At 44.9% G+C, this 13223-nt stretch overlaps 1 protein-coding gene across 2 annotated transcripts in view; it reads left to right on the plus strand.

Moving 5' to 3' along the window:
• Positions 1-13223, plus strand: part of TRAPPC8 (trafficking protein particle complex subunit 8) — a 1257619-nt gene that overhangs the window by 1098684 nt on the left and 145712 nt on the right. For both annotated transcript variants that reach the window (XM_085605699.1, XM_085605700.1), the window contains one exon: positions 3383-3528. In XM_085605699.1, the coding sequence (XP_085461825.1) occupies positions 3383-3528 (146 nt within the window). The remainder of the gene's footprint in view (positions 1-3382; positions 3529-13223) is intronic.

The raw sequence follows: 13223 nt of genomic DNA on the forward strand, positions 1-13223 counted from the left end.
GGCCTTTGGGAGGGTCTCTGGTTTTAAAGTTAATCTTAAGAAATCGCAGGCTCTCAACCTTACCATTCCACAAGGTAGCCAAATCCAGCTATAGCGCCTCTTTCCCTTTTCATCGGCAGCCCAAGGGGTAGCTAACTTGGTCCTGCAAATGCTCTCCGCACTGGAGTGAACAGCAGAGCATAAATATGCTGCTCTGCTCTCTACTGACCAATCTGATCTACAGTCCTGGAAGGGAGGCCCCATCTCCTGGTTGGGTAGGTTGGCGGAGGATAAAATGACTCTCCTACCAAAGATACTCTATTTCATGTAGACCCTACCACTACATACACCTCCCCCCCCCTCCACTTAATTGGTAAGCTGCAACACCTAATTGAGGACTACATATGGGATAGTAAAAAGGCACTTATTGCAAAGAAACAAGCATACCTGGCTGTGGCAGACGGTGGCATGGGTATTCCCCATTTGTTGCAGTATTATCAGGCAGCGCAGGTTAGGTATCTGGTAAAATGGAACATGCCTGGCACTGAGAAACACTGGTGCTTTATAGACCAAGCGCTAGTGAAAATCCACATTTGGAAAATCTCGTAGCTCCCCAAGCCACACCGGCCTTTAGGGTTTTACATCTCCCCAGTGGTAAGGGCGATAGTAGGGACCAGGGCAGAGTGCAGCTGACAAAGCTATCCACTCGCTTATCACCACAGACACTTAACTTGAAGGATCCCTGACTTTCCACCGGCTCTGCAGGGGGCCACATTCCTGCCACGCCAAGAAGCCAATTTTATAATGGTGCGGGACATGTTCGACCACAATTGCCTCATTGACTTCTCACATGTCCATTCAAACTACGGATTTCGCTCAATCGGGCATTGGCAAAGGTCTCCTCTCTGATATGTTTCTTTCCTAAACTCCCCAACCGCCAACACTAAATTACCAGCACAGCTGCGGTGGGAACTGGAGTGCGACCACTCATTTACCACTAAGGAATGGTCCTACATTCTGCACCGAGTGCGCATGTCTGCCTATTGCACCTCCAGAAAGGTAACCTTACTTAAAATTACGCACTACTCGTATACACCCCCGTCAGGACGGCTAAATGGAAACAGGGCGGGGCTGATGGATGCGGTAGGCAGGGCGGACACTCGGGTACACTGGCACACGCTCACTGGTATGGCCCTAAATTACAACAATACTGGACAAACGTCCTGGCAGACATTAACAAGTTGAATGAGATTGACTAACGGAGATTCCCTAGTTACCATCGCATCCTCCAGCGCCAGGTGTTGTCAAGCATGCACTTCCCCTTCTTTTCTTGAGCAGTCCTTTCACTAGGGGTGGGCGGATTTTGCGTAGTCGCGCTAGGCAAAGCTCCGCGAAACGGTAAAAAATCTCTGCGAAATGGCCCAAATTCTGCAAGCTGAACGGAATTTACCGCCCAGGCCTACCTTTCACCTCCACCCCTCACCCGCTGGCCTGCCCTCCCCTTCTCCCGCCTTCACCGGTTTCATTTTACTCTTTCTGTTTTCTTCCTTACCGGCCAGTGGAAGTAGGTGAGGTACTGTTATGTACCGTTTATTTTCTGAAATCCAATAACCAGATTTAAACCTTAGTCATTGAAATACTTCTCATCTAATTTTTAAGTATGAGAGGTGACAAAATTAAAAGTGCTCAAAACATATTTCAGGAGCCTGTACATTTAAGGAATCCCAAGGCCTTCACCACTTTTAAGATTTTGTATGATTTTATCTTATGTATCGCCTTCCTGATGTATTGCCATTCAACGGTGTGAAACACTTTTCTCTTTCCACAGATAACTGATGTCCTTAAAAGCAAGGGTGTACAAATTTGCATATTTATTGTTATGGAATTTTGCAAAATTGAATGTAAAGTGTGGACAAGTATGTTTTCAGAGCAAGGCCTAATTTGCAGGGATCTTGCTTCATTTTTTTGTTGTTTTTAAAGTGAGGTAACTCTCAGATGAAAGTTTTACGGGATATTGGCAGGAGAATGCTTCAAACAGAAATTATCTCCTCACAACCCAGACACATTAGTGAATAGCAAGCCTTTAGTGCCTTGGAATCTTGCATGATGCTTCATCAGGATGAGACTATTATGGACTCACTCACATTTGTATTTTTATCTAATTTCCTTCATACATTTTGTAGGCAGTTATCTTGCGTGAACAGCAGCCCCCCCATTTCCCATTGCTATATTCTAGATAGGGGCCAAAAGTCCAGTTTGTCAAAGCATACTCCGGCAGTTCAAAGCAGGCTTTTTGGTATTCACCAGACATTTCCCTGTCCAGAACAATACTTGGGTTTCTTCGCATGCAGTGTCTGGCATTACACACTCAGAACTTCTTCCCAGAGTGATTCTCAGTTTGGCCAGTAAATTAGTCTTTACTTCTTGCTGTATACCTAATCTGGCTAATGCTGCCTTTCTTTCTCATTGATGTGATATCCGCCAACATCTTGAGAATGTCAGTAGAACAACGGCGTAGGAGTTGAATAAAATTGCTTCCTATCTGTGGGCTCCTCGCTATTATCATTGTATTCCCTCTGATTACTCAGCCAACAACACTCACTGATTTACTAATTTTTTAAGGACTACACTGACAGTTGTGGATATGTGCTAATGGTAGGGGAAGAAAGTAACATATGACACTTACATTTATGCATGATGCCGGCATTGAGAGTTCTAATTTAACAGCTTTTGAAGCAGTTTACGTTCCCACCAGTATGTGGCAGGGTATCCATACTGTGATTTTTCCACACCTTGATTATGCAAATTCTACCAACTAGGAGTAGTTGGGGGATCCTAACAGGGACTACATTCCAGTGAATGATTCACTGGTTTCAGCTTTACATTTTGGTGGGAGTCTGTAGAAAGTTTGTAAATTTGGCATTACTACTTTTAGATTTTGTCACACGGTGCAGCATTATCCACAAGGTAAAGCTGTTCCCTGACACAGTAAATAGTGAGCTTAGCTCACAGAATGAGTGACCTTATGTTTTGCCTCTGCTGCATTCTCTCGACCTGCTTACTTTCCCTTTTTATGTTCCGAGCTTAAGTTGAGATCCTTCTGTATTGCAAGACACATTTATCTCTATCACAGTAATTGTTACTTATAGCTTTGAGCCAAAAAGCATAACTTTGAATAAGGTTCCTGTATTTCAAGATATTCAACTTTTGTGTACATTGCATGCATTCTACTGAAGTAGGAGATCTCTTGTATATTATCTTCTCTAACCATTTAGAGTTATTTCTTTCTCACCATATGTTAGTTTAATTCACTGGGAAGAAGATTGTTTTACTGGTTTCAATCCTCTGTTGGGATGCAAGAAATATAAAAAGAGTTTTAATGTTATTGTTTTTATTTTTGTAGGAGCTACCAGAAATGTCTCTCTTGAAATTTAATCAGCCTGAGAGCATTGCAGTTCCTGTCAAACCACCATCAGACCAGCTTTCAAATCTCATAAAAACTTGTTTTCACTACCCAGAATCCTTTGGTCACCCATTTCATCAAAAAAGGTTTGCCAAAAAAATCTTTTTTTTCAAGTTGTACCTTTGCATAAAGGTTGTTTTGTGCATTGTTATGCTGTGTTGTGATCTTTAGGGCAAAGTATGTTATTTCAGATGGGTAATTATCACTGCATATTCCTCAACTTAGAATACTCCTGAGGCACCAGACTGGATCTGGAAAACTTTTCTCCAGCAGTGCTCCTGTGCGCTACTAATTGGCGTGGCTCTGCATTGACTCCGTACCGCCCCAAAACTGATTGAGCGCAGCCAGACATAAGCCCCACCCACCTACATTGACCATCAAAGGTTTATTTTGACCCAATTTAGGACAAACATGCTGCCGCTGGTGGTAGGGTTTCCAAGTAGCTGTCACTCCCTGTCAGAGTTAGCACTGTGCCCGTGTGACAGTGTGTCGCCTATAACTAATTTGTATAGTGTATTATTTTGTAAATTTTATGAAATTTCTAGGAAGAAATGTATTTTATCTGTACTTAAAAAACTTAATTTTAGATAGTGCAGACTAGCTCTTTTTTTACAATTACACACGTCATATGTGTGCTGTGTAATGCCTTCTTTCTTATGGTAGGTATTGAAAATAAGGAAAAACCTGCGGGAGGCACCACCATAATTAAAACACCTTGTGGGATGACTGTTGTATGATGCGATTACGTAATGGAATTTTTTTACTCTGCACATTTTTTAGAATGAGTTATTTGAGTGGATGACCTTGTTTTTTAATTGGCTAGACCCTCGATCGTTTTCCATTGAATTGTATATATGAAGAGATGTTTTTATTATTTGTTTTCTATTCAACCTGCGGCGCACTTATAAGTTACTGAAAAGCATTGAATAAAGTTATTACTGAACTGACATCTGTTCCTTTCTTTCCGTACCTTCGGATGCGAATCTGGAGCTATGCTCCCAATTTCATCATCCTTCTGACAACTCCTGAAAATCAAACAAAATCAAGGGTGCTAAGGAACGATGGCCTATCCTAGGACTACAGGTTTCAAACTATGCAGTGACTGTAGAAAACAGATGTAGTAACAGATCCGCACAAGTTTTGTGTCTGGTGCTTTGGCTGGGGACATGTCTTGAAGTCGGGTGGCAAGTGTGCCCTCATGCTTCCAAAGGTGACCTGGCAGTGAAAAGGATAGCTGTACATTGCCAAACACAGGAAATTAGTGCAGCCCTCGCTTAGGTCTCATTCCAATTTGTGAGTGTGGACTCGCTACTGAAGCTTCTCTTGCTGGAGGTCAACTTCTTTGCCGAAATCCTCAGGGAAGTTAAAATCGAAGTCTAAATGCAAGCAAAAGAAGGTGAAGCAGAACTCTACCCGATCCCACCACTCTGTCTAAATAAAAGGTGCGAGGGTGTCACAGTGTCAGTCTGTCTCTCTCAATTTCTCTTTTATCTGATAAAGCCATCTAGCCGCAGATTCCTCACCTTTGAATTTCCCAGGTGTCAGACTGGAACCAGAAGATTTTTCTTTGAGCAATACCCCTGCGCGACCGTAGCTGGTGTCAGTCGGTTACGCGAGACTGCATCAGCTGCACCGCTACCTATATAGGCACCACCTCTGCCCGCTGATGTCTGTCACTTTTTGACAAGATTCTTCAACATTTTGCTTTTCAGTGAGAAGGTCATCATGTTGAGCAAGACTTCAAGTTTCAAGCCGTGCTGTGCCCCTCACCGCACCATGTCAATGATGGACCTGCATTTGGTTTGTCTCTGGTGTCTGGAGCGCGACCATAACTTGAAGTTGTGCTCCGACTGCCGGGCTATGACTCCAAAGGCTTTGAGGAAGCTGTCCCTAAAGCTGCTTGAGGCCCAGCAGGCGACACCATGTCGCTTCTTACTCGGAGGTCACAGTCCCGATCGAGAGGAAGGACTGAGCACCACTCCAGAAGTCCTAAGTCCTCCTTGTCCCATTCAAAAGTATGGGAACATTCAGGTTAGAGGCATAAGAAGCACAAGAAATCGAATAGTGCTTCGGCTTCTCCTCATCCGTTGGCCGACGTGACCGAGGAGCCTCGGCGTTCAAAGCCTCTTTCTTCCGAACCTGCGCCTGGGTTGGTTTCACACTTCCCCGATTTTCCTACGAGCCAGAGCAACCCTCTGACTGAGGTGCTGCACTCGGGATTTTCCTCCTTGGAAAACTTACTTGTGTTTATTGAAGCCCTCACGGACGGCCTACTGTGAACCTGGTCCAAGTCCTAGCACAGGTGCTCCTGGGAATAAGACGATTGCCCACCACCCTGCCTTTGACGACCCAATTTTCCTCAGTACCCACCCTACCCCAGAGAACTTGGTAGTCCTAGTATCTACATACCAAGGCACGTTCCCTTCCACTCCCCCAGATAGGGAATCCAAGAGGCTGGATAGTTTGGGTACGAAAAAATATTTTATTTTGCCAGCCAGTGAACACTGCATGCTTTTTAGGCTGTTATTCCAACACTTTGTTGGAAACTGTTGTGCAAGTGCTGCCACTGATCCCGGAGGAGGCCCGGGCAGTCCTCTCCTAAGCAGTTTCAGATGGAAGAGATGCAGCAAAGTTCGCCATCCCGTTTGGTATCGACATGAACAACTCGCTGGGCAGAGCGATTTCATAGACGTTGGCTGTCAGACGCCACGCCTGGCTGAGAACATCAGGCTTTTCGGGGGATGTCCAGTCCTCTCTTATGGACATGCTCTTTTGATGGCACCTGTCTCTTAGGAGGCAAGCCAGACACGTGCTGGAGTGATTTAAGGACTCACAGGCTAACAGCCAAGTCCTTACACCAGAAGTGGCTGTGTGTCTCCAGTCAGCCTTTTGCCTCTTTCGTTGCTTTGGGAGGGGGTGGGCTTTCAACTGGACCAGCCACCGAACCACACAAGTTCAGCTAACCCTGCGTGGGCGGTTCTTCTGACCACGTGGGTCAGGGAGTGAGAGGTCGGGTCAGTCCACTACCACCCCACTACCACCCCGTCGGCTTCAGCCTCTAAACTGTCCTAGTCAGACAAGTGGGTCCTCCAGACAGTCCGAAAGGGCTACTCCCCTCCCTCTCGAGACCACCCATCCCTCCATGCTTCCATCCTATGACCGACTGACAGAGGATCATTTGATTTTACTCCAGGAGGAAGTCATGGCTCTCTTGGCCAAGGGAGCCATAGATAGGGTTCCTGAACCAGAAATTGGCTGTGGTTGCTATTGCCACTACTTTCCGGTCCTGAAAAAGGACAAGGCCCTTCGTCCTATCCTAGACCTAAAAGTCCTCAGCGACTTCCTCAAAAAGGAACAATTCATGACTTGCTCTGGCCACTGCTAAAGGGTATTTGTCGGACCTATCAGCCTTTCTGCGGTTACTAGATCTACTTTCATTGTTTAAATCACCCATTGTGATGTGTTTCTCAAAGGATTTGACCCACGTTTCCACTCAAACCATTTGTGATGGCCCAGTGGGACCTCGACTAAATTCTTACATATTTCATTTGCACTTTTTTTGAACCAATGCTTAGTTGTTCTCTGCGCTTTTGACTCAGCGTTCCTCTTAGCAATAACATTTGTATATCACCTGAGTTGCAAACACTGTCTGTACAGAAACCATATACTAACTTTTTTCCAGACATGCTGGTGCTTCCGACTAGGGAGGCTTTTCTGCCTAAGATTGTAACACCTTTCCTCGTCAGACTATCCATCATCTTCTGACATTCTTTGCTCCTCCTCATCCCTTGAGAGAGAAAGAAACTTTCCATTGTTTCGGATGCCAAAATAGCCTTGAGCTTTTACCTTAGTTGTACCAAGTGGATGATCAGCTCTGTGGGGTTCACAGGGACAAATAAAGGCAAAGCTGTGCGGAAGAGAACAATTTTAAGATGGCTAGTCCTCTTCATTAAATTCTGCTACCCATTGGAGAAGATGCATTCCCCATAGGGCTCATTCCACCAGGGCCATAGCTGCTACCACTACGTTGGCATGTCGAGTGGCTGTTTTGGAAATTTGTCAGTCTAGAACATGGGCATCATTTCACATGTTCACAAAGCACTACTGCCTTGATAGTCTGGTCTGGCGGGAAGGACACACCCCTGAAGGTCTTTTTGGTTTGTCTAATTTCACTGAACCCTCCACCTTGTCAGGTATTGCTTTGGTATCTTTGAGGAATCTGTGGTTAGAAATATCTATCGGGAGAACAAATTAAAATACTTTCTGGTGGATACTCTAACCACAGATTACTCACTGCCCTCCCACCTACCCGTTTTCTAATGTGGCCTCTTTATAACATCTAAAAATGTCCCAATTCAGGAATCTGCACACTGGTACCAACAATTGTTCATCCTCTGCACCTGATGACCCCGAAAGAGATGAGCAAGAAAGGGATGTCAGCTTGTGGCTCTGCCAATTCCGGGATGGTACCGAGTCAACATGGAGTGACAGAGTGCCACCTAGCAGCGCCAAGAAGCAATGCCCGAAAAAAGTTTTCTCAATTCAGTCTGGCGCCTCTGGATTATTCGAAGATGAGGAATCTACAGTGGGATACAGTATCCACCAGAAAGAGTGTTCCCCAAGCTAAGTAACTTGTTGGTTTTTAGTACACTACCCTGTTGCAGATTGTGTTGTCCTTTGTGGGCGTCTCAGCCCCTTTTTGGTGTTTGTGACAACTCTACAGCTACTGTTCTCATTTGACTTAGCTCTTCCCGTCCAGATAGCTACTTCAGTACTAGTTTGATGTCTAATCTTTGGTTGCAGGTTCTCATTTAGACAAGTGAGATGTTCTATTTCTTACCGCAACTCCACTTTCTAACCGACATTCACACCTTGATGGCTATCGTGTAACTGCAACAATCCATTTGCGCTTTTTCTTCTTTCTGTGTATCACTCTGCTCTCTCTACCTTTGGGTACTTATTTTTATAGCCAAAGATCTTTAATATTCCTTTGATTTACAGCACTTAGTGAACTGACGTTCGCAAAGGCATTGACTCACGTAGTGACCATAGTAGGTCCACTTCATACAGTCCTACATTATTACGCTTTGATTCTCATGTACTTCCTCGTTTCCTTATTTTTGACTGAGCTAATTTTTAGGATGTTTGTAACATATTGTATTATCATAATGTATTTAATTATCAGTATGAATTATTGTGATGTACTTTTATGATTTTAATTAATCGATTAAAGTGGCTTTGACTGACTGACTGAGCTATGCTGAGCAAGTGCAGTAAGTGTATATTTCCATTGATAGGATGGGGGATGACAGACTGAACATAATCCTGATCCATGTTAAGAGTTGCAGGCTCCAGTGTCCTGAGCAAGGAACAGGCTTTGACTTTCAAAATGGAAATGGTCAATGTAAAATGCAGATGAAACAGTGACTTACAGAAGAGATGCCAGAAACACAGAAAGTACAAGAAGGCACAGTGTGGCAAGAGATGGCACATCTTACAACCAGACTGCTACTGTACTCTCTGTACAGGACAGTTGTTACCAGGTTGTACAGTCTCTGCCATTTAAATATATCTTATGTGTGACAGTGAGGACCACCTTGGTCAACAGCTGGGACCTTCTCTTCCTCAAAGACTGATATTACCATGAACCCTTTAGGTAACTTGTGCCAGCAGCAGGGTGGTGGTTGGAATGCATGAATTAATCTCAGCCACTGGCGATCCTTCGGGTCCCATCTTTGTCCATTGTTTTTTGCCCACTATGCTACTCTAGACAGAGACCCATCTTATGCATATCAGTACTGTTCCTGGTCCTCATGAGAACAGTCCGTCCCACGCTGCCAGGTGAGGCTCTCTGCCCAAGGGAACACAAACAATCCCAGACTGGACTCAGTCTGCTGTCAGTAAGGAGCAGCTTCTACCTTATGGAAAGTGAGCATGGGATTCACAGCTGGGAATACCTGTCACATTAGTATGTTTTTTTAAACAAAATGTTATTATTTTCTTGCAAGACAAAACACTAGTTGCCAAGACTTAGTTCCTCAGAAACAAAGAATAGCTTATGTAGTGTCTTAATACTGGACATCAGAATCAAACAATGATCTATGCATTGTAATACATTAAAAAACAACTTAAAAAATGTGCATCTTTCAAACTTGTACAACCCAAATGCATACAAATTAAAACATGCAATTTCTTCTCAGCTGCGAGCAATTAACAAACCAATACACCCCATCCCTCCACCCATAGTTACTCCTTACCAAGCTGTCAGATTTTTTGCTCCCTTTGTACATAAAGATTCTTCATTAAAGTCGATTACTTTAACCATCAGAATCCTCCGGCAAATTCTAAGAGCTGTCAGATGCATATGAGCCTGCGTCCAGTGTTCGCAGGTTATCAACTAAATGCTCTCATGCTCTAGCCCGATCATTTTTCCCCCGCCTTGTTTCAATTCACGAAACATTACAGTGATCTCAGCTCCAGCCCATTTAACTAGCTCATCCCTCAATCTAAGCATTCGAGGACTCCCAGCAGATTTTAAATGCATTATCTGTTCTCGTTTTCAGTGGGCATAGCTGTAGCACTTAGTGTGTAAACTGCAACAAAGAACAAGTAGGCCTAAACCAGTTGCGGTTGCTTGTGTTCTTATTCAGAGGGGGGCCTAGTCTGAATGCACTTTTGGAACAGAACCAGAGCTAATTTGCATATGGCTGGTTCATTTGGCTCCTAATATGGAAATCTATGATCTGAGGTAGATATTAGTTATAATGCTGGTGAGACTGGTCGGGAAGGCATATATGTCCGAATATGGCGTGTGTAGTACCCTCTTTTTCTTAATCTAGCGGACTCACTCTGCAGACAGATGGATGGTCCTACTACGTGAGGATTCCCTTGATGTACCTCCTCAACATCAGTACCGTCTTCAGCCTCAGCTTTCCCGACTTTGTCATAAGCATACCTCCCTTGACATCAACCCAGTCCACAACTGTTATCACTGATCCTACTTTTGGCATGATGGATCTTGATGTAGAAGGAGTGCATCTGCATGTTCACTTCTGTTATCTTTCCCTTGATCTCCCTCTGGAGTCGTCCTTGAGAATGGTGGAATGTACTGTGGCAGAGGGAGCAACTTCCCCACGTCCTCCAGATCAATGCAGCCTGATTTTCACCATGTCCTTCGTTTTCCTATAAAATTGGTAGGATTCTAGACTGTGTGATGAGAAAAGATATACAATACAGACAGACTGAGGGTCTGTTTGGGCGTTATCCAGTATTGGGGTATCTTTCATAGATTCACTTACCTGAATCATTCGCCGTCGCCGAGGCGGGAGTCTCACGGTAAATACAAAAGTAGTGCCAAACAATAATAGTAGTAGTAGGCCCCAAAGAAAAGGCCTGTGGCCAAGATCTTAGCAGCTTATCTACCTCATTATGCCAAAAGAACCCAAAAATTGGTACCAACCAATCCGCTATCCGCACCCTCTAGAACACTCTCAGCAGAGCCAGTTCTCCTCAGATTTTCACCCCACGTCGTGTGGAAGGGATTCTCCCTGAGTGCCACTCAGTTTTTCTTCTTTATTTCATGATGTCTGACAAGAAAGCCTTGTTCAAGTCCTGCCGAACCTGCGCCAAGAAGAGTCCATGTTGATGACCAGCATATGGACTGCATCTACTGCCTCTACCCTAAACATGAGGCAAAAGATTGCAAAATTTGCCGGACCTTCCCTACTAAGACTCTTAGGGATAGGGAGGCTAGAGTGCTGTTATGGCTTAAATCCTCTTCGGCTGAAGAGGATGATAGAGCCTCAACTTCCAGCAAGAGAGCTAGGTCTCAGGACAGCTCTACAAGCGAGGGGAAAAAACACCATAAATCTTCCCACTCTACTTCTGGCCCTTCTCCGAGGACTCCTCTCATCTCCTCTGGGTCAGCGCACTCTCCTCAGGACTCTGCTCTCAAGGACTCTAAAAAGATGTCTACAAAAACTGTGAGTAAAAGCCTTTCAAAAGCTCTGGCTTTCCCTCCTTCGTCGACGATTTCTGTCACTTCTTCTGCTTCTTCGTCGACGGAGACTGTCACGATGATGACTATCACCTCTCCTATACTGTCGACGAGGATTACTATCCTGTCAAAGAAACCCTCGTTGAGAAATCGTCGACGAAGACCTCGTTGATGAAGTAAGCGTCGAAGTCAACATCGACGACGTTAGCATCGACGAAGATGCAGCTGGTTACTACCCCGTTGACGACCGTTCCGTCGACGAAGGTCCCGTCGACCAAGGTCCCATCAACGATGATCCCGTCAACGACAATTCCATCGACGGAGAGCACGTCGACAACGATTCCATCGACTGGGGATTTACCTGTTCCGTCTGCGGCACTTGCATTACCTATCTACTCATTAAACATGTTTCATCTAGGTGTTTTCAGCTCAAATCATTTCAAAGACATGAGTATAGCAATATTTCACCGCTTACTCCCTCACATCTCCTGGAAACATATGTGCAGGAAGAGGATGATGATTACGAGGACGAAGAGGATGAAGGACCATTTGGGGTAGCTCATCATCCTTCGGAGCTACACATCAAATGTCAGGATGATGATGAAGAGGAGAAGGATTACCTAGAACAATATTATCGAGAGGACATTTTCGTCCCGCATCACAGAGTTTACTATAGACAACCTCGCCAGAGTGAGATGAGCCATCTGCCTCCAACTCTAATACAAGACCTGCAAGCCATGCTAGCAGATTATAGACCGCGTTTTCCCCCACAGCAAGTCATTCCACAAGTTCCACCACCACCTGTGCCGGTTCTGGATCCTTTGCCTTCACCTGACGCTCCTGTTCCAAGCCTCAGCTTCCAGACCCACCTCAAGACCCTCATCAGGTCATCAGGGTCAGTACACGTCCTCCGAAGAGGAAGTTGAAGAGGGTGAACTTACAGAGACCATTCTGGCAGATCCTTGGGATTCCTATATTATCCCTATTTCTTCACCACCGACTCCTCTACGATCTGATTCGCCCCCAGAGGATAGGGGGGGGGTTTCATAATCTAATGCAGTAAGTTGCTGCTAGATTTCAGTTGCCTGTCACGGTTGAACAAACTGAATGCTTCCTACATGATTTTAAGGAGGAATCCAGAAAGATTACGAGGGCTGTCCCGATAATTGATTACATCTGGAAAAAAGGGATCAAAATCATAAACTCCTGCATCTGTGCCAGCAGTTCTTCCACTGCTTAAGAAATACCGTGCTCAGGCCAATAGTCCATCCTGTCTCATTGGCCATCCTCGACCAGATTCAGTCATTTCCCAGGCTACCCAGCAAAGATCTAAGAACCCAGCAACACCCATTACTACACCGCCGGACAAGGAAGGGCGTCGTCTTGATTTCATCGGCAAGAAGTTTTCGACAATGGCAGCTGCCTCCATCAGAGCTGCTAACTCCCTAGCAATAATAGGACGTTAGGACCGCCAAATGTGGTCGCAGATGGCTGGACTTATTGAGCTTATTCCGGAAGACAAGAGACAGGAAGCAAGAAAAATTCTATTAGAGGGAGAGCGCGCAGCATCTGAAACCATAGATTGCGCACTAGACATTGTCAATAAAAATTTTCGCCAGCTGGCTGGTGCGGCAGTACTCAGACGCCAGGGATGGCTTACGGCCACCACTTTCAGACCCGAAGTCTAGACAAACATATTGGACATGGCCTATGATGGCGAATCGTTCGGAAAACACATTGATGAAGCCCTCCAGGCAATAAAAACTGATACAGATACGGCAAGAT

This window comes from Triturus cristatus, chromosome 5_1 (assembly GCF_964204655.1).
Source record: "Triturus cristatus chromosome 5_1, aTriCri1.1, whole genome shotgun sequence".
Taxonomy (NCBI): domain Eukaryota; kingdom Metazoa; phylum Chordata; class Amphibia; order Caudata; family Salamandridae; genus Triturus; species Triturus cristatus.